The sequence below is a fragment of the Fukomys damarensis genome, unplaced genomic scaffold (assembly GCF_012274545.1).
Source record: "Fukomys damarensis isolate Sample0158 unplaced genomic scaffold, DMR_v1.0_HiC HiC_scaffold_19, whole genome shotgun sequence".
Lineage (NCBI taxonomy): Eukaryota > Metazoa > Chordata > Mammalia > Rodentia > Bathyergidae > Fukomys > Fukomys damarensis.
In genome coordinates, this window is record NW_022900931.1 from 41,933,944 (window position 1) to 41,961,227 (window position 27,284).

At 36.9% G+C, this 27,284-nt stretch overlaps 1 protein-coding gene across 2 annotated transcripts; it reads right to left on the reverse strand.

Annotated features, from left to right (window-relative positions):
- Positions 1-1,464: 1,464 nt before the first annotated feature.
- On the reverse strand, positions 1,465-26,662 carry Mael (maelstrom spermatogenic transposon silencer). Of its 2 annotated transcripts, XM_010633939.2 has the most exons (12): positions 26,287-26,657; positions 26,026-26,118; positions 24,555-24,654; positions 23,022-23,177; positions 22,292-22,333; positions 16,725-16,849; positions 15,857-15,911; positions 15,596-15,737; positions 4,741-4,803; positions 4,095-4,227; positions 2,106-2,181; positions 1,465-1,601 (listed from the first exon to the last, which is right to left on the reverse strand). In XM_010633939.2, exons 1-12 carry the CDS (start codon positions 26,416-26,418, stop codon positions 1,480-1,482), a joined length of 1,239 nt encoding a protein of 412 aa, XP_010632241.1. In that variant the 5' UTR covers positions 26,419-26,657; the 3' UTR covers positions 1,465-1,479. The 2 variants fall into 2 exon arrangements, with proteins under 2 accessions (XP_010632241.1, XP_010632242.1); XM_010633940.3 differs by lacking the exon at positions 26,026-26,118 and having other exon boundaries at positions 26,287-26,662.
- Positions 26,663-27,284: the final 622 nt, after the last annotated feature.

Genomic DNA, 27,284 nt, shown 5'->3' on the forward strand with positions numbered 1-27,284 from the left:
CACTTAGTAACTAAGTGACCTAAGCTCTTTTTTCCTTGGTCTATAAAATGGAGACGTCTCCTTCTTCAGAGTGATAAAAATTTCACAAAACTCTATAGGAAGGAAGAAGGGAAGGAAGGGAAAGATAAGAGGGAGGAAGAAAGGAGAGAGAGAGAGAGAGAGAGAGAACACAAATGGAAGGAAGAAAGAAGGGATGAAGGGAGAGAGGGAGGAAGAAAGAGAGGGGAAAAAGAAATCCATGAGCTGAGCATAGTGGCTCATGCCTGGGATCCCAATAATCTGGGAGGCTGAGGCAGGGGGACAGTAAGCTTGAGCCCAGCCTGCACAACTTAGCTAGACTTTGTCTCAAAATAAAAAACAAAACAGGGCTGGGGGTGTAACTTCTGTGAATGCCCTGGGTTCAATCCCTACTACTGAAGAAACAAAGTTCATAAAATAGGTACTTAATAGTTATAAAGGAGCGTCAGTCATGTTCTCACCACTGGGACACCACACCTGATAATCACAACTGAAATAGTCAGAGACTTATTCTGGCTGTATTTCTAGTCCATGGCTGGCCAGCTCTAAGGCAGGAAGGTGTAGTAGACAGAACCTGTACAGAAACACTGCTCAGGTCATGGGAATCAGGAAGCAGAGGGAGGAACTGGGAGGAAGATGATGCCCTTCTCTGTCACTCTCCCAGTGACCACTCTCCAAATACGGCTGACCTAAAGAGCAAGTTGGGGCCGGGGATTTAGCTCAGCGGTTTGGCGGCCTGCCTTGCAAGCGCAAGGACCCGAGTTCAATCCCCGGTACCAAAAAAAAAAAAAAAAAAAAGCAAGTTGGCTGTAGCACCCCATAATTCCACTATCTTCCAAAAGCTTCATCTATGAGCACTCGAGGCTCTTGGGGACACCTAGATATAAACTTTAAGAAGGAAAGTATGTATGTTAGGACAAATCTTTCCCTTTAAAGTCCCAAGACAGAAAAACGTGATTCTGAACAGTCAGACTAAAGTTTCATGTCAGATCCACTCGAATTACTATGCCCTGTCACTGCCCTTTGTTGTTTTGGCTGTGGTTCTAAATAAAAATCTGTTTTCATTCTCTTGGTTTATAGAGCCAGTTCAGTTCAGTCACAAACAGGGTAAATACCAGTATGACACCTGCTCGGTCTATGTAAAGAGTTCTGCGGTCCCATGGACCTGGGATTTAGTCACTACCCAGCCATGTGAGTTGGGATAAATTGCATAATCTTTCTCATTTTGGAGTCTTGTCCTTCAGGTGACTTCCTTCGCCAAAGTAAGCTTATTTTAAGACCTCAAGTAACCAAACTGTATTTTTGTTAAAGCCTAGTTTCTTAGTTATACGCAATACAAATAGCCTGTAGGTCTTTAGTATAAGGTTCCTATTTTATAATGGAAATAAGTAGGTTAATACAATTTTAGAACCATTCATGGTAGATACTCAATACCTTTATTGTATGGTAAAGAATTATCAATTATTTGGAGAATTTGTGGATACTGCTGGAGGAACTAGACATGCTCTCTAGTAAGCGGGTTATCCCTCTTCCTCGAACATGGCTGTTCTGGCCTGGAATTTTCACCCCAGATGGGTAATCACCTAGGACATTGAAAATATAATGAAAGTGATACCCAATTTTACAACTTTATTATAAAGTGATGTCTCAATTCACTGACTTTAATCGTATCATAAGCCCCTCATTACGGCATAATTTAAACATAATGAAGAGGAGAAAGATTCTTAAATAAAGGCAAAAACTAAACAAAAATGTTTCCTTTTGTTTTTAGGGCAGGAAACCCTAAGTGAAGTTCTTTAGGCATCACTTGAAATTTCACGTCACTAGCTTTTCTCATCACAGCAAAGCTATAGAATGATAGCTACAAGAAAAAAAGGTTTGCTTCTCAATGTCCTCAGTCAAACTCTAAGGAAGAAGTTATATTCAAAGTGACATGAAAACATACATATCTAAATAAAATGACCAATTCAATTAAGTTTCTGAAGTTAATCTAGGAATATCTGTTTAAGTTCCACACTCTGGGATTTCAGTACATTTTAAGGGCCTAACTTCTGTAAAGTGTATTTTATAAAATTTAATATGCTTACCAGAGGATGTGCTTGATCTTTGTTCCTGATTAGAACAGCTGAAATGAGAGAATCCTGGCCTCTCAACCCTTTGATTCTATAAAGCAACAGAAAAATACCAGAAGAATGTTTATTTCTTATCAATTATTAGATGGTCTAAATAAATTTAAAATTACTCTTTTAAAAATGCAAACACACACCCAAACACTTTTCAAATTTCTGATGTTCTTTTGCTGGAAAAGGGATGAGAAACAGGGTAGACTCAGGAGGATCCAGAAAGAGCCTGACTTTTTGAAAAGATGAGATTTTTAGCATGTTCGCTATAGGGAATGTTTGCTAACAAGAATGATTCAGAACAGGAAAAAATCATGATGATTCAAGAAATCTGAGTCAGAGGGAGGAAAATGGATGTACTCTGACCCAAAATGTTAAATAAAATCGATCAGACACATAGCTTAAATATCAGTTTCTTATATGTAAAACCCAAAGTATAAACAATTAATAGAATGAAATAAAAAAAAGGTCAGTAGACAGGGAAACAGATCTTTTGAAAGTGGCAAAGGTACCAATAGATGGATGGAGGAGGAAGAGAGGGGAGGTGAGGAGGAAGTAAAAAGAATTAAGATGTATTAATAAGCACATGTACCGATTTCCCACAATTAGTGTGATCACTATGCATTGTAAACACATACTAATAAAATTTTTTAAATAAAATAAGAAGGGAAAAGTACGGCAGTTGTGCCCTCAAATTACTATAGACAGAGTGGTTTTACATAGAAATTCAGATAATTCATCAGGACAAGAATATAGTAGATGCAGGCAGGCACATGAACAATCTTTCGTGACAGCTATTTTTTCAGACATAGGAGGCATTAGTATCAGCTAGAATAAGTGGGGGGAAGAGGTGATAGAAACCAGAAGGAAAAAAGAGGTGAAAAACTGTGTGGGAATGAAAGATTAAGATGTTCATGATGGGGCCTTAATCTGTACGTCTTGCTGCCAGACAGCTTGAATCCCTGGAGCTGCAAGTATGACTGTCCCATCGGGTAGAACGTCCCGGGGGTACAAGCCAGCAGGAATGTGTTAATCAGACTAGAGACACAGGTAATTACCAGGCAACATCAATGGTCCACTTAAATTGGTGGTGATGAAAATTCAGTAAGACAAGTTAGCAGCATGGCGGTACAGGCTCCCTGGGCTTCACAGGTGTAGAAGCTGAATAGGTGAAGAGCTAGATTTAATCAGAGTTAGTTTCTCACACCAAGTGTGAGAAGAAAAAAAGGGCCAGTGGAGTTGATAATGAGTGCAAGGCAACAGGAATGACAGACCAGGGAGCAGGTGGGATGGAGGTGGTGAGAAGGGGCACAAAGGCTGCATCTTTGGGCCCTATCAAGGAGCGTGAAACGGTGAGACGTAACTGCAGGTTCCAGAAGAGGTAAAGAAAATTGTTGGCACTGAGGAATGTGTCAACTAAGGAGCATGGTGCTAACTACGGAGGGTGTTTGAAACTGACACTATGGACAAAGTACCACTGGGGTTTAGGGTATGATCATGGGAGTGGCTGTTCTATGATGGGAGACACTTGAAGACAGAAGTCAAGAAAGTGAGAGGTCAGGTGGCTAGAAGAATCATTTATGAGGAAAATGAAAGATTCTGAGGGGAAAACTGATCCCTTACATCAGTTCAACTCAGGAGGAGGATGAACTTAAATGTTTACTGACTTCAAAAAGGGTTTAAGGAACAGCAGTCTGGATGGCATGAGATTCAAAGCTTGGGAATTTTAGGGAGACGATATGGAAAAGTCTGGAAGCAGAAATGAAGGACAACCACTTCAAAGGTAGGCCTTATGGCACACTGGGAAGAATAAGATGTCATCATTTGAAAGGGCAAAGAAAGAAGTAGTATTCTTAGGAAACAGCCAAGGTGTATTCAGAAACAAGAAGGTAAAGGGACTTTCCAAAGATGAAGATGAAGACAGCTATTATTTTGCTGATAACCAAGGCTTCTTACCTGGTAACGCCCTGCATCCAACACAACCACCTTGGGTGTCACACTGTTGTTGGCCTCGTAGTCCTGAAGTGGCACGTGAGCCCCTGTGAGCTGGATTCCAAAGAGAGTGGCCAGGGAATTGCTGATGCAATACCTTCCAAAGGAACAAGGGAAAGCTCACTGTAAGAATCTCATCAGTTCAAGGAAAATTCTTATTTTGAAATTTCTAACAAAGCACCTGAGAAATACTATTCTAAATTGGGAAGAAAAGAGATAGGAACAGGCAGTGATTTGCATCATGTGACAAGTTATTATTGATAAACAATCTTCTGATTAACGTTAAATAGAATAAAACCTCAGGATACAAGGAAATGGGAAGTGAGTGTAAAGATGATCATAATTTTCAAAAATGTTCAAGGCAAGCAGAGGGCAGAAGCAGAACTAAAACTACAATTACCAACAGTTAATTCACCCCAACTGTTCAGGTAAGTAGTGATGATAACAGAAGAATAAAAGTAACATGAAATAAAAACCACCTCTGTTTTATAATAGAATGGGTAGTAAGGGAGGTGAACAGAGATTCACTCCAGCAAAACAGCAGCAAGTAAAACCAGAGAAGAATTTAACAGAGTATAACTTTAGGAAGAAACTCATTTTCCCAACTTACGCAATCTTCTTGCAAACAGCTAAAGCACAGAAGAGAATATCATTTTCTTCATGCCACTTGCACCTGCATTTAAAAAATAGGTTTTACTATCCTTATTGAAGTGGTTCTTCAATACCACTGTGTAAGGGTTTTTTCTGTGTGCTCTTTCTAACTTACCTAGCTGAAATCATTTAAAAAGTGACACTATTACTCAAAGTTTCTAATTCAATAGACAAAGATGAACAAAAAAATTACTGTTGCTCTCTCCACACAAATTCAGGACACTACCCAAAGTACACCTAGCCACAGTCGTTAACGTTTTACTTAGAAATAAAAAAGGGCATTCGAGAGGCACAGTGGTGACTAAGAGTAACAGGCATTCATCCAGAAACCAAGTGCGCACTATTTGCTAGCACTGTTCTAGGCACTGGGCACAGAGGCTTAAACGAAACATCAGCACAAACTTTCTAGTGGGGAAGGCAGATCCAAAAAGATATAAAAGTGTAACAAATACTAAGTTACATTATCTAACTTAGATAATGTTAAGTTCTAAGGAGGAAGAATGATATGAAATGTCAAGAAGGGGCAACATTTAGTTAGATACAGTGTCCAGAAAATGCATCATTGAGGAGGTGAAATTGGAGAGACAATAAGTAAGCCGTGTGATTCAGTACAATGTTACACAAACTGGAACAATATACTTTAATGGTGAAAGCCACTATACACCTGAGCCACTGGAGTAAATGATTTATTAAGATACAGAAAAAGCCAGGCATAGTGACACACATCTACAGTCACAGCACTCTGGGAGGCTGAGACATGAGGATCACAAATTTTGAGCCCAGCTTGGATAATTTAGTGACTTAGCAAGACCCTGTTTCAAAATCAAAATACAGAAAAGACTGGATTATGTAGTGCAGCACAAAGGCCCCGGGTTCAAATTATAAACAATTTTTTAAAAATGTTTTTAAAAGACTCATAAAGCTTTATAATACAAAGCTGGTCTAAATTTAGCAAGAATCTTCATTTAAAACTGCAAACGATGTATGATACAAACGTAAAAAGTCAGTTTCACTGGATGGCTGTTACTTAACTGAAAGAGGACTTTCTAAAATGAAGATTAAACGGGCCAGGGATTTAGCTCAGTGGTTCTGGTGCCTGCCTTGCAAGCACAAGGACCTGAGTTCGATCCCCGGTACCAAAAAAAAAAATAAATAAAATGAAGATTAAACATTTCCCAGTGTATTTCCAAAGAAAAGTGATTCAATAAATATTATTCACAAAACCCAGAAATGAAGCTGTAAGTTGAAAACTAAACCTTACTTCTTAAGACTACCAACTACAAAGAGTAAAGCAATTTCTAGTTTTTAGTTTTGCTCCTCATCTAGAACTCAAGCCCAAGAGCTCCAATCTCATGACCAAGAAGGCTTCATCTCAGAAATGCAAAGATGTTTAAACATATGCAAATCAATAAATGTAATACATCACATAAAGAGAAGTGGGACAAAAATCATATGATCATCTCAACATATGCAGAAAAATCCTCTGAAAATATCCAACAACATCCATAATTCGAATACTGAAGAAAATACATACATAAGTGCTCGAAACATTAGCAATAGCTATTAGGCAAGAAAAAAAATAAAAGAAGTAAAATTAACATTATTTGCAGATGACATGATTCTCTACATAGAAGACTCAAAATATCTACTGGACTCTTAAAGTTAATGACCAAATTCAGGATGCTGCCACATCAAGATACAAAACCAACACATACAACCAACAACATACATTCCTGTATGCTAATAATGAACCCACTGAAAAAGAAATTAGAGAAAGAATACCGTTCATAATTGCAACCCAAAAATTAAATATATAGGAATTAACCTAAGGAAGTGAAAAACCGCTACAATGAAAACCACAGCATTGAAAAAGTATATCAAAGTGAGCATGAGAAAAATCAAAAGGTATTCCTTGTTTCAGCATAGGCAGAATCTATATATTCAAAATAATCATACTTTCCAAACTGATATACAGATCTAATGCAATCCCAATAAAAATATCAACATCATTCTTCACAGAACTGAGGAAAACAATCCTAAAATTCACATGGATACAGAAGAGACTCAGAATAGCAAAATCCTGGGTGAGAATAGCAAAGTGGGACGTATCATAACCCCAGACTTGTTGTATTACAAAGCTGTTGTGATTAAAAACAAACAAAAAACAGCATGGTAGTGGCACAAAGACATGACGGTCAATAGAACAGAATAGAGGATGCAGAAATAACCCTATGCACATTCAATTACAGGGCCAAAAACATACACTGGAGTAAAGAGAGCCTCTTTAATAAATGGTCTTGGAAAAACTGGCTATCCACATGCATAAGATTGCATGGAAACCCGAATTTCTCACTAGGTACTAAACTAAAATCAAAATGGGTCACAGAACTAAATGTTAAAACAAATACTTGCTGGAAGAGGCAAAAATCTTGAAATCATGGGTGTAGACAAGGACTTTCTGAACAGAATTGTATTTGCACAAAAAATAGTACTGAGAATCAGCAAATGGGATAATGTCAAATAAAATGCTTCTGTACATCAAAAGAAACAACCAATAGAGTGAAAAAAAATAGAGTGAAAAAAGAAAAAATCTTTGCCAGTTATTTATGATTAATATCTAAATATATAGAAACTCCAAAAATTAGACTGCCCAAAAAGAAGACCCAATAAAATTGGGCAAGTGAAATGAACAGACATTTCACAGAAGAAATATAAATGGCCAATATATACATGAAGAAATGTTCAACATCACTGGCCATTAGAGAAATGTAAATTCAAACAACACTGAGATTCCATCTTATCCTGGAAAGAATAGCCATCATCAAGAAATGGAATAACAACAAATGCCACGGAGAAAAAGGACACTTTCTGCATTGTGGGTGGGAATGTTAACTAGAACAGTCAGTATTGAACTCAGCATGGAGATTCCTCAAAAACCTAAAACTAGAAGTCCTATTTGACTCAGATTTTCTCCTTCTAAGTGTCTTACCAAAAGAGTTAAAGACTTACTATAGTGAAACATGCATACCTATGTTTATAGAACAATTCATTAATAGCTGAATCATGAAAGTGACCTGTATGTCCAACAGATGAATGGATAAAGAAAATGTGGTATTTACACACAACCACATACTACTCTGCCATAAAGAAGATGAGTCATTTTAACAAAATGGATGCACCTTAAAACTTAAGGTTAAGTGAAACAACAAATCAGACACAGAAGCTTGAATATCATGGTTTCTCTTCTGAGAAACCCAAATATAAGGAGCAAAACAAAAGACAATAGGAAGCAGAGAGATGGTTCTTTCTCAAAAGGAAAGGGGATCAAGAGAGAGGGAGGGAGAGGCAGGAAAGGGGATGAAAAAGGAATTAAGATGTATGATGTGCATGTACCAATGCCACATAAGGATTGTAAACATTGTGTAATGCAAACATGTACTAATTAAGTACATCTTAAAAATAAAAATTTGTAGAACACAAATAAGATGAAGAAGCAGTAACCAATAAAACTGGACTGAAGAAGTCAACAACTTTTGGTGCTCAGAGATGAGGCTATAAAAGATCGGGTTACGAGAATGCTAGAGAGGCCCTGTCCTTGAGGACCTGTCCCTACCCAGAGGGCAGAGGAAAGACATGAGACTGAGCTTCTGTATAAAGAACAGTCAACTTCTTTGACTTCAAGCAAAGGAGTCAACTGACTGCTCTTGGAGAATATCAGAAGAATGATTGCTCTAAAGCAAAGCCCTGTATTCAGGCGCTTAGAATCTATCATCAAGCTCCGCTGCCTACTTTCCCTTCAGCAAAGCCTGGTCAGTGGATAATCCCCACTGAAAAAAATCAAATACTTACTTGGCCTTGATGCCTCATTTCTAAATATGAACATAAGCGAGGACAAACACTCAAGGAAATCCATAAAATGAAAAAGACCCTAACAAAAACAACCAATCACAACCTCAAAGAATGAGACAGTCCATGGAACAAAAGCAAATTAACAGCCCTGACAAATTAATAGCCAAGTACCTCAGGAGACTTGCAGCTATTGCATCCAGGATCTCAGTTTTTCTCCTATTCTTATCAACTCTCCTTAACACTGATGACAGCTATGATAATTTGTGCAACATTAGAGCAATTAGAGGTACTAAAACTTCAAAAAGTGAGGCTCTGACCATTTAAAACTATCAAAATTTGTAAGGGGTTTGTGCTGAGTCCTCTTCTCCTCCTGCCTTCAGTCCAGGTGACTTCATCTGTAATGCAGAGCTCACCTGCTAATGCCTCACCAGTGTCTCAGAACAATATATTTGCTCCTCTCTCTCCAGTTATGCAATCACCTGCCTCCATTCTTTTCCATTCTCCGTGTATCCAGCTGCTGGGTCTAGTGCTTTCACCCATCTGAAATCAACCTATTCCTCTCCATCTCTGCCCTCATGATAGTCCAAGTCATTTCTTGCCTAGTTATCTAATACTTGTAGGCTCCGTACTTCATTCCTTGCCACCTTCCATTAAAAACTCAGTGCTGGTCCGGGGGTTTGGCTCAGTGGCTTCGCCACCTGCCTCAAAAGCTCAAGGGCCCGAGTTCAATCCCCAGCACCAAAAACAAAACAAAACAAAACAAAGCAACTCAGTGCTTTTAGAAACCCAATCTACCACACTTCTCTACTCAATAAAGTTTCTTCCTAAAGGTAACAATGCCTCGTTCTTCTGGCCTCTCAACATGTATCTGCTTCCTGCTTTGGTTCTTAGCTTCAAGTTTCCATCCTTAAAAAAACATCTATTTTATCATTTTAGAGTCTACCTTTCTACACACTTCTCTGTTACAGTAGCTTGATCTCCTTTATAGTATTTTATTATAAGCTAAAATAAGCGTTTAAAATTATCTACTGCCTGTCTCTTTCCTACTTAACTGACAGCTGCATGAAGGCAGGGACTGTATGAATTTTGCTCTGTATCTGCAGTACAGGACAAAAACAAATGCTTGGCACAAATGAGATGCTCAATAAATGTTTGCTGGTGAAATAAAGGCTTCACTGTTTCAGTTATTAGGAAGACATGGTGAATCCAATGACAAAAAACAAAAGGAAAATGAGATCTGTAAGTTTTAAATATGTCTCCAAAATAACAAGAAAAAGTTGGCCCCCTTAAAAGTTTAACATTCACTTTGTCTAACTGTATTTGATTTTACCAATCTACTTATTTCTACAGCTGAGACAATATTTATTAAAAATGTATTATAAATTTAGTCTTTTGGTAGGCATTTAAGAGCAATGTTTGAAATGGTCTTAGTGGCTTACATTAACAGATTAAAACCAGTTTCTAAAGTTCACTATAACTTAACTTCCTTGAAAAGTATTATGTATTGGAATCTTACTACGGTATGAGGCTCCATGAAAGGCAGATCTATCACATCCAAATCATTTCCTTATTAAAGTACCTAAAGTACTGAGTAACAGATTCCTCTTTAACAATCCCCATGTTATAGGCTTCAAAGAATGTTTATTTTTTGTAGTACTAGGGATTGAACGCAGGGCCTTTGCACTGAGCAATGTTACATTCCAAGCCCTTTTTTATTTTTTGAGACAGAGTCTCACATATTCTCTAAGTTGCCAGAGCCAAGCTCAAGTCTTGATCCACCTACATCAGCTTCTCAGAGAACTAGGATTAGACATGTGGCACCATGACTGACTCCAAGAGTATCTTCTAGCTAAGCTACTCTAGTCTTAATACAGGATGTACTTACTCTACTGAACTTAACACTGTATATCTTCAATTAGAAAACCTGTTTTTCAAATCTTAGTGGAGTTAGAATTCATTTTAGAATCAAAGATATTCTACAGTTACTACTGGACAGTCTGGAAATAGTTGCCAGGGCCTAAGTGAACAAATTTCATTACCATTCTTGAATCCAGACAACTGCAGACCTCTAACATTTCAACTAATAAACCCATTTAAAGATTATTTGAGGAGATGTGAGTTTGTCTCTGGAAATTTTCTATTGGCTTCTTTTGATAAGTAAGAAAAGGCCAGTATCAAAGCCTGCTGAAAGGGTGTTAGTGGCCTGGAAGAAAATTTCAGAGGCAATAGTGGAGTTCTCTTTTAAGAAATGAGGCCAGATCCACTCTCTTAGTGGCATGGAGGGTGGGTAATGTAAAAAATATTGATGCCAAATGTTTCTAAATGTGAAATTTTAGATATATGTTTAATTAACAGCTCAGATAATAGATTATATAAATCCACATATCCCAACACCTCACACATAAAATGTCCAGATTAACAAGAGAAAAACTAAAAACAAAACAGTCTATACTCACAGCATAACTAGAAGACAGAATACTACAAAACTCAACTATTTACAAACAAGAAATTTTTAAGGTCCAATGCAGCCATTGCCAATCTCTCTCTAGCCCTTTATGTGGATTACAGAATCCAGGAAAAAAACCTGTGGGGAAGAGAAAGAAAACAGCCAAAGATTAAATTAAAATCATCCTCACAAAGAGAAAGTCCACTCTACATAAAAACTGGAACAGACTCCTGGTAGATCTGAGCAATGACCAGAGGAAAATGCCACTGCTGAGGCAAAGAAGAGCGAGAAGAACCCTTTAAAAACGAGGTGGAGGAAAAAAAGCAAGAAGGGGACACGAAGGATCCTGCGGACAAAAGAAAACAACAGAAGGACCTATAACCTGAAGCCCAAAACCATGTATTAACGAACCTGTTCATGGCTACACAGACAGGACAGGGAGTTCTTCAACAAAGACTCTCAAACCTTTCCAAATCACCACTCCACCCAAGAAATGCAGAGAAATAGCACATCTTCATCTGCAGAAGAAAACAGAAAACGAGAATACTTCCTACCACTATCCCCCAAAACGTGAAAGAAAATAGAACCAACATTTCCACAATGAATTAAATGTCCTCAAATAAGAATGTGAGGACACAGAAACACACTCAGAAACTTCAAAATTAAGAGCAGAAAATGCAAAAAACAAAACAAATTACTAAGTTATAAACTGCCCAAGAAAGAATACATTCATTCGGAAAATTAATAAGAGAAACTGAAGAAATCACAAAATTATCATGAAAACAAATGATTAAAGAATTCAAAGTGAAAGGCAGGGGATTTAGCTCAGTGGTGCCGTCACCTGCCTCCCCGCAAGGACCTGAGTTCCATCCATACGTATAAGCATACGTATATTAGACACACCTTAACTTTAGGAACAAAATTAAACAGTGAAACAGAACTAACATTGAACAACAATAAAAATCTTCAAAAATAAAACCTGATTCTGTGTATCGAAATGGCTCACCAAACACCTCAAAGTGTACCTGTGATAACAAACTGGGAGAAATACTCTACTAAAAATATTACGACTTTAAAGATGAAAAAAATTTAGATATGTAGGCAAAAAGAACAAAAACTACAGGCTCAGAGAACAAACTGACCAAATTTCATAAAAGATACAAATAATAATAGGTTTGTATTTTCTAGAAATTCAAGGAAATAAAGTGCAACCATCAAAAAGCCTTAAACATGCACAAAATAGGAAATATTGTTCTATAAGCCTCTCCTCAACTTATTGTACTCAAGGTTCAGCAAACATATATAGGGACCAAATAACACAATAACCATCTTCAAACTACAGGAGGTACAGAGACACAGAAGTAGCAGTAACATAAGACTTTAAAGCTTTATTGTCAATATAAAGCAAATCAACAACACAAAATACATCTAAAAATTAAGAAAATGCAAACAACATAATTGCTATAGTTTGGACCTGGACTGTGTTTCTCCCCTAAAGGCCTATATGCTAATGGCTTGGTCCCTAGCTTAATGCTTATTAGGAAGTGGTAAAACTTTCCTCTTGGGCTGGGGATTTAGCTCAGCGGTTCGGTGACCTGCCGCGCAAGTGCAATGGACCTGAGTTCAATCCCCGGTACCAAAAAGAAAAAAAAATAAAATAAAACTTTCCTCTTTTTCTCTTTAGTTTCCCAGGGATGAGATGAGAAGTTTTGTTTCATGGCACACTCCTGCCATAATCTGCAGTCTCCATATAGGCCTAAAAGCAACATAACCAATTAATCATGGACTGGATTCTCCAAAACCATGAGCCAAAATAAACCTTTTCCCTTGATAAGCTAATGAACTCACTTATGGACATATACATGTATCAAATGCTACATTCCAAAAATAAAGGATACATATTCTTACGTGCCCACAGAATAGTCACAAAAATTGATTATATACTCTACTAAGTGAAAAATCTCTAATCATTAGTAACGTCCATAAAGTTGCTATTAGAAACATCCTTTAGTTACAATACAGCAACACTACAATTTACAAAATCCCCCAGAAAACCAGAAAGGCCTTTCCACCTACACATTTAAAAGTCTTGTATTTAACTCCTGGTGGAGAATTAAAATGAAAAAAACTTGCAAAAAATAAAGGCACAGTGGTACAGGGCTACTGTCTCACCTCTCTGGGAGACATATGTGGGAGGATTGCTTAAGCCCATGAGTTTGACAGCAGCTGGGCAAGAGGGTAATTCTTTATTGCAAAACAAGTTTTAAATATATACGAAAGACACAAAAGTAGATTTGAACAAAGAAAGACATCCTTTGTCTCTGGATACAATTCATCACTATAAAGATTTCAGCAGAAACTAAGAATTTATAAATTTAATACACTCATAACTAACTTTTTTGGAGAGTTAGACTGAAGTGAGTGACATTTGTGAAAAGATGTTTTGTCTGAGCACTGGTAATGCCTTAGTCATTCTAAAGATAATTATATCAACAAACTGGGGGAAAACATGGAATATGATCAAGCAAATGAACTCTACATTTCAAACAAGTAATTTATACTGAAAAGGAAAGAAACCTACATAATTTCTGAACAAATTATTTGACTTTCATAGTCTCAGATTTAAAAACAACAGTAAACAAACCCTGAACTGCCATGTCTTTTTTGTTAAAACAGTGGTACTGCTTAATTTTGAAAGTACTTTCACTGTATTCTAGAACTGGACAAACAAGAAGAGAAATTCTGAAATACTGCATGGTACTGAGTTGGAATTGTAGGCTCAGTACCAACTAGGGGTGAGACAGACACAGACAGATAAAAAGAGAAAGCAAGGGACTCAGCTACACAAAATGTGCCTGTGGGGTCTATCCATTTCCTCCTTCTCTCCACGAAAGAGACTGACAATCAATGACCCTGGTAAGGAATGAGCAGGCAGACCACCAGATCCTGGACTCCTAAATACTACTCTCCTCCGCTAAAAACAACCAGGGATCACTGGAGGAATGGCCGCTTCAAAGCTGGAACAGAGAAATACAGATCAGTCTAGAACATAATGGCAGAAACCAAAGAAGAACTCAAAGAATAGTTGGAGCAATGTTAAAAGGACATAGAAATCATTGCTAGAAGGAACTTAAACAGTCAAAAGTGGAATAATTTGGCCATAAAAAGGGCTTATTATTATAATCTACTGAATAAAATAATTATGTCTATTCTCATGTAAGTTAAAAAAAGGATGAAAAGGGAAATCTCTTTTTCATGGAATCATAACCAGAAGGAACAATCAAATGGGGGGGATCACTATTTTACTAAAATAGTGGTAAATGATTCAGATTAAATTATCAATGGCTGCTAAACTAGCTTATGAAAATTTGAGGAATAGAGTATCTAATCTCACAATATTTCCTCACAAGGTATTTATTATTAGGCACACAATAATTACTTTCAATGGAACAATCTGACAGACAGTATCTCAGGCAAATTACTGAAGTTATCACCATCCATAATGGCACAAACTGACATCATACACCTCCAAATACGACACACCGAGAGGACAGCATTATGTTTGCAGCATCTCAGTCCCAAACTTTAATCACAATGAAATAAAGACCAACTCAAACTAAGGAATCTTCTATAAAGTACCTAGACTGCACTCTTCAAAAAAATCAAGAACATAAAAGTCAAAGTTTGACCAAGGAAATGTTCTAGACTACAACAGTCTAAAGAGACATAAAAACCAAGCGCAACATGTGATCCTGGACTGAACTTTATATTAGACTTTTTTTAGCCACAGAAGGTATTATTGAAATAATCAGCAAAATATGAATATGGCCTTCATTGTATGCAGTGGCAATGTCCTGATTTTGGTGATTATACTATGGTTATATAAATGTTCTTATTCTTATGAAATCCATATTGTATAATTCAGATACAAAGCTGTAAGATAAAGGCAATTTACTCTCAAGTGGCTTAAAAGATATATATATATATATATATTTAAAATGATAAAGATAGTAATTTAAACATTTAAGGAATCTGAGAGAATGGTACACCTTTTACTATTTTTGCAACCTTTCATTAATCTGAGACTATTTCAGAATGAAAAGTGAATACTTCAGCTAATTTATTTTGCTTATCATATTAGCTTATATGTAAATATAAGAATCTATGTAATAAATCAAGAATCTCATGTAAATACAAGAATCTATGTAATAAGTAGAGTCTATGTAATAAAAGAATTATGTAATAAAAGATCTAAATAAACTTAAAAACTTTCATCAGTACAGAAATTCTAAGTGATAAGTTTATTTGATTAGTTATTTCTTTAGTGGCACACAAAATAACAATGTATTTTACAATCAATAATCTTCTATTTCAAAAAAATACAATGCTTCCAAGGTTTCACAGGAAAACACTGCATGAAAAGGCAAAGACAACTAGTGCTACCACATTTTCTTAGAACATATAGGGTTTCTAATAAAAACATTTCAGAAAGAAGTAAAAGAAAAATCACCACCAGTACCTTGTGTTGCTAGAATAATCCCACATGGCCACATCCAGGAGGCTTCGAACCCAGGTCTTTGAGGGCTCCTTGAGAAACTTTTCCTGGTAAATCCCTACCACGAGGTCCTCTACAGTGAGAAGTTCTATATCTTGCCTGATTTCTTCCATTAGTAAATAGAAAAACACATAACGTTAGTGAATTAGGGTACTCAGAACATGCACATCAAAATGGAAACAAATACTGCAATACACTTGTGCAGTGACCCGGAGATTCACTCACCTGATGCCCTTGCCATACGCTTCAGACACCAGTTGACTCTGGCTCTATCATCAGACTGGAGAAGGAAAAAAAGTGACTTGTATTCTTCTCCTAACTTGAATTATTTTTAATTAATTAATTAATTAGCATTGTCCTTTCAGATGGGTGTAGGGAGGAAGTACAAGAGGGAGAGACTGAAGAGTTTGTGACAACCAAATTAGAGCTATTAAAAACAAGTGGCACACGTTAGAAAACACTAGTGCTATCATTAACTAGTTACATCTACATAGTAATGTGAATGACACACTTTTTGAAAAGCAAGTGAAACTTAAGAGTAGGTGAATAAAGAAATCAAGGCTCAGGAAAAAATCAGGCAATCTGCTCATGGTTACATTACTAATGAATAGCAAGGTTAAAAACCAATTCTTTGACTCCTAGTCCAGGTGAATTTACAGAAAATAAAGAATATAGTCTTCTGTAAGTATTACAAAAAAGGGGCAAGGGATTGCTACAAAGACAGTTTTGAAAAAAAGATAATCATATGCAGAATGAAAAGTATATAGAACAGAGCATCCGTTATTCAGGGTAAAAAAAATACTGTAGATATTTCAGAAGGCAGAACTAAAATATATATCTACCCAAACTGAAATATGTTCAGCTTTTGTAATCTTCACAACCCTCCAAAAAACAAAAAAAACCACCCTCCAAGATCAGAGGAATTTAAAAGAAAATGCATTACACTAATCACAATGGAAAAAAATCAGAATGGATGTGATTTAACACAAGAGCTAATATGCAGGCAAAACTATTTTCTATTGGTACCTTTTGTGGCTCTTCTGATGTCTAAACAGATTATCTTAAAATTAAGAATTTCTCAACTAAAAATTACCTTGCAATAGACAGGTGGCCAGTTCCCAGGGTTTGGATGAATAAATCTATAAAAATTTTTTAACACAGTTGCTTGGTCATGTCCAAATTCAAAGTATGAAATAGGGATCTTGTGGCTAGAATCACCTAAAAGGAACACAAAGGAGGCAAAAGCTCAAACTTTGAGTGAGAAAAATATTATGGGGCATGTATGGAATCAGGAGTATAGGAAGAAAGGATAACTCATATTTAAGCACTTATATACAACATGGCTATGATTACAACTACTCTCTGAGGTGGTTGGTACACACAGAATTGCGGAAAAGACAACTGAGATACCTAGAAATTAGCAGTAAGTTAATAGTGGATTCATGACTCAAACACAAGTTAAGTGATCAAGTCTGAACTATTTTCACTATTCCCACACACTGCATGGAATAAATGTTTTCTTAATAAGGTTGGAGAACATAACTGCAATGACCACTTCTGAAATGTTATATGAAGATTTCTAGAAAAAAAATACCAAGTAATTCAGACCAGCCATTTTGCAAAAACTGAAAGAGTTTGGGCTATAAACAACACACACATAATAGTAAGGAATTACAGTGTCAGAGTGCAAAAGAACATAGAAATCCAGAGAAAGTAGGCTATTTTTGGGGAAGTTTTCCCAGAGAATTATTTGCCAAGTCCAGAAGAGGAAGGTGAATGGCTAAGCAGAGTGTTTTGGCAGCTTGGGTTTCTAGGTCTGATATGTCTCAAAAATGCAAACATACATTTTTCTCTAGAGGAAGATAACATTACTATAAGTCCTAAATTACTCTGAAATTTTTTTTTCCAGACACTATTAATGGATAACCAGGTACATAAAGAAACAAGAACCAAAACTAAGCTGACAGCCATTAGACACAGGTTAGAATTACACTTCTGTTTGAGGAGACCAAGTGACCACATCACCACTGCTTTTCCTCTTGCTTCCAGACATTCTGGGCTCCAATGGAGCACAGTACTACTGTGAACTATAACACTGTACAGTACGCACACAACAACACAGCTGTGACAATGTTGTAGACATTGTTCACATCTACAAATGTTTGTACTGTGAGGTCCGTTCATAGCTATGAAACTTCACAACTTGAAAGTAAGTTGACTTACTTTACCTCCACCCTTCAAATTGGGTTAATGTAATATGAGATGGCTGGTGACTCCAGCTTTCTCCCAGCTGTAATCATAAATCATCCTTAAAGAGTAATAAGTTTTCATATATATTGATTAGCATTCAATTAAAAATAACTACATAGGGCTGGGGATTTAGCTCAGTGGTGCCACCTCCTGCCTCACAAGAGCAAGGGCCTGAGTTCAATACATGGTATCAACAAAAACAAAAAAACTACATATATGAAGAGATCTGATAACTTGAATGAACATCGAGAACACCAAAAGATTATTAAAACAAAACCCAAAAGGCCCCTACAATAGAATTATTAGACATAAGGTATTACCTAGGTTCTTATATTCAGGAAAATAAAAGTATTAATTTCTGTAAAACCATGAAACAGAATCAAATTAAGAATTTTGAAACCAAGTTCAAAATTTATTTTATGCAGCAAAATTACCTACTCCTAAAATTCACAAGTCCTAAAATAATAGTAGCAAACCATACTCAGTAATTTATTTGAGAGATATGTAGCTAGCATGCTGAATTTGTTCCTGGAAGGCAAGGATGGCATAACATTAGCAAATTATCATATGAACAAAGACACAAGTCATGAGAGATGCAGAAAGAGTATTCATTAAAATGTTCAACTGATAGCTTCCCTAGTCAAATGGGAACAGAAGAAAACATCTTCATCTTGATAAAAGAGTACATACCAAACATTAGGAGGTAAGAGAGCTTGAAAAAAATTAAAATAAAAGTGAAAAAGGAAACTACAGAAAATAGTATACTCACTGGTAAAGCATTACAAACTAGAGATCGTAGCAAGCATGCTAAGGCAATTTTTTTTTTTTTTACATTTTAAAGACAAGATTAGAATGAAGAGAAGTGACTTCACAAATATAAATTCATAAGGAATTTACTAAAAAATAAAGTAGCAGGTAGGATAAAACCAAAATATAAGCAATTAGCACATATAATTTCAAAAGATAACCATTATAATGCTCAAAAAGGTAAAACATAAATTTAAGAAAAGCTATTAAGATCACTATGAAGAAATTTATAAAACTAATGAAAAGCATTACAGACACAGAAAACAGGAGGATACCATCATGTTTACAGAAAGACCTAATATTGTATAGATAATAGTTTTCTCCAAAATGATCTAAAGGCGAGCCAATCTAAATCCCAGGCATTTCTACAAAACACGAAAAACTGATACTAAATTGTTTATGGAAGACAAAAAGATAAAAAATAGCCACAATATTCTGGAAGAACAAGGTCTGGCGATCTGTCTAAATAAATATTATCTAATTTCTGTGCTTAAGAATAAGACGTTCACACCCCAAAGAGGCAGGCCAACGGAACAGAAGAAAGAGACACGCACAGTAACAGAAGTGTGAGATGATACAGAGGGCACTGCCGATCAGGGCACACACGGATTAGCAGATAAATGATGTGGAGACAACTGATTGTCCAAGGAGGGGAAAAAATGAAACCAAATCTCTGCATACCACATACAAGTCAATTCTAGGTAGAGTAAGGACTTTGATATGACAAAGAAAACTTTATAATTTTTACCAGAAAAGAGACTATATAACCTTCAAGTAGAAGAGAATTATTAAGGCATAAAAGCTCACTTGATAAAAGATTAACACGTTCACAAAATTAAAACCAAAAACATCTGTTCATTACAAGACCAGAGTGAAAATGCAAGGCATAAAGGGAAAATAGACATCGGTAAGCCAAGTGATGCATGCTTGTAATCCCAGCTATTTAGGAGGCTGAGACAGAAGGATTACAAATTTAAGATCAGCCTGAGCAACTTAGTGAAATCTTGTCTCAAAATAAAAAATAAAGAGTGCTGGGGATTTAGCTCAGAGGTTCCGCCGCCTGCCTTGCAAGCTCAAGGGCCCAAGTCCAATCCCCAGTACGAACGAATGAACGAAAGAAAGAGAGGGCTGCAGATATAGCTTAGTATTACTCCCCGGGTTCAATGCCAGAAAAAGAAAGGAAATGATTAACGCAAAATTCAGAGCAGTTGTTTAAGAGGAAAGGTATGCAACCAGGGAGAGCTGCTGGGATTAGATCAATGGTACTGGCAATGTGCTGTTTCTTCAGTTAATTGGTGGGTGCACTGCTGCTCACTAATACCTTCACACTTATGTAATATTCTTTTAGTATGTGTATAAAGCTGAAGAGCTGATGCACCTCAAGTAGAGGAGGCTGAGATCAGTATTCAAAGTTTTGCTTCTTTCAAAGCTGAATTTCTCTGAAAAACATTAACCAGTAAATGAACAGAAGCAGAGCTCCTGCAGGTGAAGTGGGTGAGAAGAGCAGCCAAAAGCTCCTACCCCACAGTCATGCAGAACCTGAAGCACCTCTTCAGAGGAACACAATTAGGGGGGAGAAGTTACTGGGCTGTGTCAAAAACCATTTCACTCTTGAATTTCTTCACGATTCTAATGTGCTAAACTATAATATCCAGGAAGCATTCACTTCATTTCACTTATATATACTTCATAAATGATTAGATAGCACAGGGTCATTTGAGAGACCTACATACATTTTTTTTTTTTTTTTGGTACCAGGGATCGAACTTGGGTCCTTGTGCTTGCCAGGCAGGCAGTGGAAGCAGAGCTAAATCCCCGCCCTACATGCGTGTTGCTTAGCTACAACTCAAGTGGATCATCATATCCATAAGTTGATCTTCCCCAGTGTGTTACTGTATGAAACATGGTCTTCCCCAAATCAGCTCAATAACATTATAGTCATTTTTAGTTACTATGTTAGCATGGCTGTCATTTATCTTAATTAATTTGCACATTTCTCTGGGTTATCAAATTGACAAGCGAAGACATGCTTAAATCAGTGAGCTCCAAACATTTTAACTTTCACTGAATGAGCAACAACAGGCTCAGTTTCAATGAGGTTGAATGATAAACTAAGAAAACATTCCTAGAGCCTTTAATAGGCTTTTTTAAGAACCACATGTTCGGTTAATTTGTTTAACCTGAAAATGTTGTAAAATAAAAGCCTTAAAAATAAAGATTTTCCAAAAAAGATTTATCAGAATCAAGATGAAAGGACACAGTAAGCCACAGACACTCTCACAATGAGAGTCCGGCATACAGTAGGAATTCTAATGTGTTCAATACAGAAACAGAGCGTGAGTAGAACTGTGTAAATTTACTAAGTTCATATGATGTGTTTTTTTTTTTTTTTTTTGGTACAGGGGATCAAACTCAAGACCTTGTGCTCACCAGGCAGGTGTGGGCACCAAGCTAAATCCCCAGCTCTTCATATATTTTTTTTTTTCGTTGCCATCTATTTCATTTTATAATTTCAGATGATGCAACACTTGGGGAAATTAGCCATGAATATACTTCAAAGGAATCCTCTTCCTTACTACAAACTTTTTTCAATTAAAAACTATCTTAGGAAACTTGTTAAAAGATTTTTCTGATAAATGTCCTTTTCAGACTACAAGCCCTACAACAAAAAATGAGTTGGTACATACCTTTTACCCAAAAAAGAAAAATTCAATGTACACACGCAAATATGAGTAAAATATTCTAATTTTTAAAAACAGCATTATAAGAATTATAATATAGCTAGGTCCTTTTTTTTTCTTTTTTCTTTTTTTTTTTTTTTTTTTTTTTTTTTTTTTTTTTTTTTGGCACCAGGGGATCGAACTCCGCACCTTCCACCTGTGAGGCAGGCGGGGGCACCACCAAGCTAAACCCCCAGCAACTAGCTACTCACTACGGCAGACTTGAAACAAGCACTTCTGTAGGTTAGCTGTTCACATTAAAAAATATAATACTTCAAATTCAACAATCATTAAATGATCCCTAATCAAACTATGACACTTGAATTAATTTAAATTAAAAATAAAGCTATTATGATTGTCATTCTAATCAAGCAGGAAATTGCTTAAATCCCAGCTTCTAGGAAGAGTTTAATTCAAAGTTCAATCATGCCCTTTGGATTCAAAATACTCAAAAACCCATTTTCTGACCTAAAAACTCAAGCTATTATGTCTCTCTCTTTCAACTCTATTGTTTTGGAGACATAAACTTAAATTCTTTTTGAACAGACATCCCTTGCATGGCCCTTTTTTTAGATATCTGAGAACTCTGAAAAGACTTTTATAAGTACCTAAAAGCCACTGATCTTGAAACCCAAGGATACACAGTATACAGAAAATAAAACTATAATCCTCTGAAAAGAAAAGAGACAAGATATTACAAGTCTATAAATTTTGAAGTTTTAAAAGATCACAGATACCATCTATCACTTCTATGAAGATTATCCAACTACAATGTAAGGTCTGTCTTCCCCTAGCTTGTGTTTTACATGTTAAAGTAGTTAAGTCTTAACCAAGCACACATACTACATTCAATTCCGTATTTTACCTCTTCCTTTATACTTACTTGCAGCCTGACAATGAAATCGAAATCCTCGTGGAATTTCACCTATAATATAAAATTTTTTTGAGAGAAGTATAAATCTGGAGGTTCTCTAGTTGTGCTACAGAAATACTTCACAAGATGACCAAGTTATAACATGGGTATTATTATTTGAAAATATGAAACATTAAACAGGGCATTTTTAAAAAACCATGACTAACAAAGAATTGTGGGATTCTGTCTAAACTACTGTTAAAAGCAAGTTTTTCCTTTCAAAGAAAGAAGTATTAGTTAAAGAAAACTTGTGCCAGAGGAATCTTAGTTCTGGGTCCATGAATGGTCCTAGGAGGTGGTAAGGCCATCAGTATAGCAAGGGTACCTATATTTCTCAAAGGGAAGGAAGTCTCCAAATTCTATCACTATGGTTACAAAGAAAAAGCACTAGTGACCACTGAGGTGAAGGATGATGCAAAGGGAAAAAAAAGAGCAAGGAATAAAAAATTTAGAAAAATTCCAAGACACAAGCCATATAGTTAACAGTAGGCTATGTATTTTCAGATATTCTATCTACCCAATCTTAATGCTTACTTAATATTAAAAGCAACAATCCTGTGTCAATAATTCCTAACAGTTTTTCAACTAAGTATGTAAAGTCTTGTATTTTAATAATTCAGATACACTTCAATTTTTAAGAAAATGAATACAATTAATAAATGAAGACAAGATCTAGCAACTACTCTAGCTGGCTACTTACCAGGATTTATAAAACTGTGGAAAACTGCCATAATACCTTCTTGGAGAGAATATTTAACACAGCCAATTTCACAAGGGAGGAAGCGCTGTTCACAATGTGGAGGTAGCTCGCCATGGCTATAAATGTTCAAAAAATAAAAAATACCTCCAAGGAGAGCTATAAAAAAAATTTTTTAAAAAGTCATAAGTTAAAGCAGCAAATGAGTGTCTCACATTTACCTCTTCCAAAAAGCCCTTTAGTCAAAAGGAAAAAAGATTTTAGAACTGTTTTCTTTGTGTTCTTATATTCCTAAGTGATCTGGAAAGGATAAAACTCATCTTCTATACCAGATAAACAAGTTAAAACTTTCATAATTACCTTTATCAAGGATTAAAGTAGTAAAGTGCTTTTTGAATAAACTTACAGCCAGCTTTGCAATACTTCAGCTATAGGTCAGCCTTCAATCTCAAGAATGATGAAGAACTCTGACCCATATGCAACAAATAAAGCACTTTGAGAAATAAAGTCATGCAGGAGTGCAGAAAAACTGTAACCATGGAAAATTTCTTTCCCTTTATCCTTTTTACTAATATACCCAAGATCACTTACAAAAACGACCAAAAACAAAACAAACACACACCACCAAAAAACTGTGAGAGTATGTGACATGTTATTTACCACGACACTTTTTACCAATGTTAAAAGTACATCAGTGCTGGGCATGGTGGTGCACAACTGTAATCCCAGCACTCTGAGAAGCTGAGACAGGAGGATCACAAACTTGAACTCAGCCTGAGTAACTTAGCAACCTAGTAAGACTCAGTCTTAAAAATGAAGGACTGGGGATGCAGCTCAGTGCAAAGGCCCTGAGCTCAATCCTCCATACTGCCAAGAAAAATACATATATACATATTAGTGTTAAAGAAAGGCATAAAAGAATTAGTAAAAACTGTCCATAGGGCTAATACAACCCTGTATTAGCTATGTTCTCTTCTAGGCTAGCACCACAGTTCATCTTCACCTTTATTCCTTCACAGTGTATGCTTTTAAATTTATTTTTAACTGACAAATAAGCGTGTATCTTTAAGGCATACAACATGGTTTTGATACACGTATACACTATAGGACGATCAAATCAAGCTAATTAACACATCCATCACTCCACATATTTATTTTTTTATAGTGCAAACATGTAAAATATCCCAGTAATTTTGAAATACAATTACAAAACCTTATTAACTACCATCACTATGCTGTACAACAGATCTCAAAGATCTACCTGTCTATAACTTGTTTATTTGGGTAGCTATAAACATGTTAAGAACCTGTATTTTAATAACATATGAAGTAGTAGAAAGCAAGAGATCAGATCTTTGTTACACAAACTTTTCTCAAAAATGTAAGCTATACTTAGAACTTTAGTGCTATCATACTTAAATACATGTAGCCAATTACTGTGAGAATCAAACTGAACAGGAAATATTTTTACTGATAAATATGCCAATAGTGTTTTAAGCATCCACATTTAAGTGAAATATATTGGGAATACTCTACCTTGATCACTTTTTAGAGACAAACTTGACATATCTGGGGGTGAAACACACGGCTTTGGTATAAGCATGCCTGGCCTCCTCAGTGGTGTGGAAACGAGCTTCTAAAAAGAACAGGATTATTGACCACATACATAAAACTCTTGTAAAATAGCTTATCGACATTTACTAAAATAATTTCGAAATAATCCACAGATTACTTCAGGAACTTGTCATGGCTAATGAACATAATAAATGAATATATCTGTCAATGATACAAATATATTATATTCAAAGGTAGTTAACAGCAAAATCTACGGTCTGAGTTATAGGCAAGTGGTAATAACCAACTCAACTATAAATAAAAACATTTGTCCAGTATTATCTGAGCTAATCTTTCTGAGTCACCTACGCCAGAAGGGTGGTCAAAAGAACCCCACTCATAACGGAACTCTAATATCCTGTTTCACCAAAGAGACAACCCCATCATGGTGATTTCAAGGCTCAAAGGAGATACACAACTTAATTTTGAGGAGAAATTTTGTATAAGAAATTATAGAAAGTCAGTAAATCAAAGCTCACAAGTATAACTACAGTAAGTACAAATTCAAGTGGCTAGAGCATCTTCTCAAATATAAATTCACGAAATAAAAATCTCTGAAACCTAACAAAAATCTTTGGAGTTTTAACCCAACGTTAACTGCTTAAGAATGGAATCTCACTATTTAAGAACAGAAACAACACAGAGGAAGGGGAAAAACCTTCACTATTACCTTGCTCTATCCTGATACAAATGTGCAAGAAAATACTTAGTACTTCAACATTCTATTACACAGACATATGCTAAAACTTTATTCAACCTTTTTTTACTTGTAAAGTATACAAATGCTCACCATTTCCAAGTCTTGTCATTCCAATACTTAAAAGACAACTGTCTTGGTACTCAGGTGTCACTTAAAAATATTGGCTCAAATGACTTTTAAGCATCCAGAAATTAAAGCTGCCCTTCTCATTAGTGGAGACTGAACCCAGGGCCTTTGTACCAAGCTATATCTCCAGCACTTTGTAAAATGTTTTTACTCGGAGGCAGGGTCTCCCTGAATCATCAAGGCCAGGTTCAGACTTGCAGTGTTCCTGCCTCAGCCTTCTAGAGTGATGGACATTTTAAAAAGCTCTTAAATTACAAGAATAAAGAGAGACACTTAGAGGTCATCTAGTTCAACTCCTAAATACCAAACACCGTACTCCCACGGCGGATCAGTTTAGGGTCCTCAAGTTCCCAAAGAGGCTTCTCCAGGCCTCTTACCACCAAACTACCTGAATGTTAGGTAGCCCCTGGGTTGAACAGACAACCTCACACGAGAGGAAAATGTCAATTCTTCCTTGCACTCATCCGCCTTGTCACCCAGGAGTCCACCCAACGTTCACACATTCATTCATCAAGCCCTCGACTGTGCCGTTGTTCCAGGCAGGCCGCTGCCCTCTACTGACTTTACCTGCGTCTCTGAAGGCCCAGGATCCTTTCCCCGGGCGGCCCTCCATTCTCGAGCCATTTCTGAGTATTTCTCCTTTTCTTCCTCCCTCAAGAGCTTGGAGAGAGACAAAGAGAAGCCGCAGTGAAGACCTGGGGGGCTGGCGCCGAAGGACGACTAGGGATCACGGCCGGGTCGCCCGGCTGGGCCAGACCCAGGGCTTCCCCTTGCGGGTCCTCGCCCAGCCCTCGCCCAACTGCCCGGCTCACTCCGCTCCAGCCTTACCGTCCACTCTGAGGAGCAGTAGGGGATGGCATCAGCCACGCGAGCCACGGGCAGGCCTCGCCGGCGTAGTTCCGGGATCCTCTCCTGCACGAAGAAGTAGTAGGCATTGCGGGTGGGCTTGCGGTTGGGCATGGCGAGCGCCGGCCGACTTCGAGGTCCTGAGCCCTCTCTCGACTCCCGCCCTTAGTAACCGAGGGCGGTGCATGCGCGTGCAGTTTACCAGTTCTTGGCCAATCACCGCGCGGCGCGCAGCCGCATTGGCCCCGTTTGGGGGAGGACCAATCAGAAGCTCCAAAGTTCCACCTCGTGCGCCCACGGTGGGAAGGGGCAGGAGGAAGGAGGCCCAGGTGCACAGGGTTCTGATTGGCTGCGGTGAGCTGTAGGCGGGGCATGGCCGCGTGGAGGGCTGCACGCGGTTCCCGTACATTGTTACGTAATATATGTGATCTATGTCCGAGACCGAGAGTCAAGGAGGGCAGACAGTGCTTCAAGTTCTTCCCTGTTTTGTATCTTTAAATGGCTGTGTCATGCTAAGCAGTGTGCGTGTTTGGTGAGGAGCGTGAGGACAAATAAGGTCCTTATAAGAATTTTATCGTGGGGGGGATGATTATGAAAACAAGTGAACCCATTAAAAAAGGGCATTTAAAAATAAATTTTAAGAAACATGCAGAAAGAAGCTGCGATTTAAGACAACGTCTTAGAATAAAGTTTTATAAGTTTCCGCATAAAGATCTGTTTCATTTTTTTGCAAGTTTCTTTAGGTGATATTTTGCAAGACACTATAAAATAACATTTCTCTTAAACTGATTACTGTCGATGTAGAGAAAAGGTATTAATTTCAGTGTTGATCTTGCATAGTCCTGCTGAATGGTTATGTCCAAGTAGTGTCAGTTGATTCAGATTTTCTAGGTAGTTAATGTTTTCCAGAGAAAATTCAATTTATTGCGTGTGTGTGTGTGTGTGTGTGTGTGTGTGTGTGTATACAGATCGCATATGTG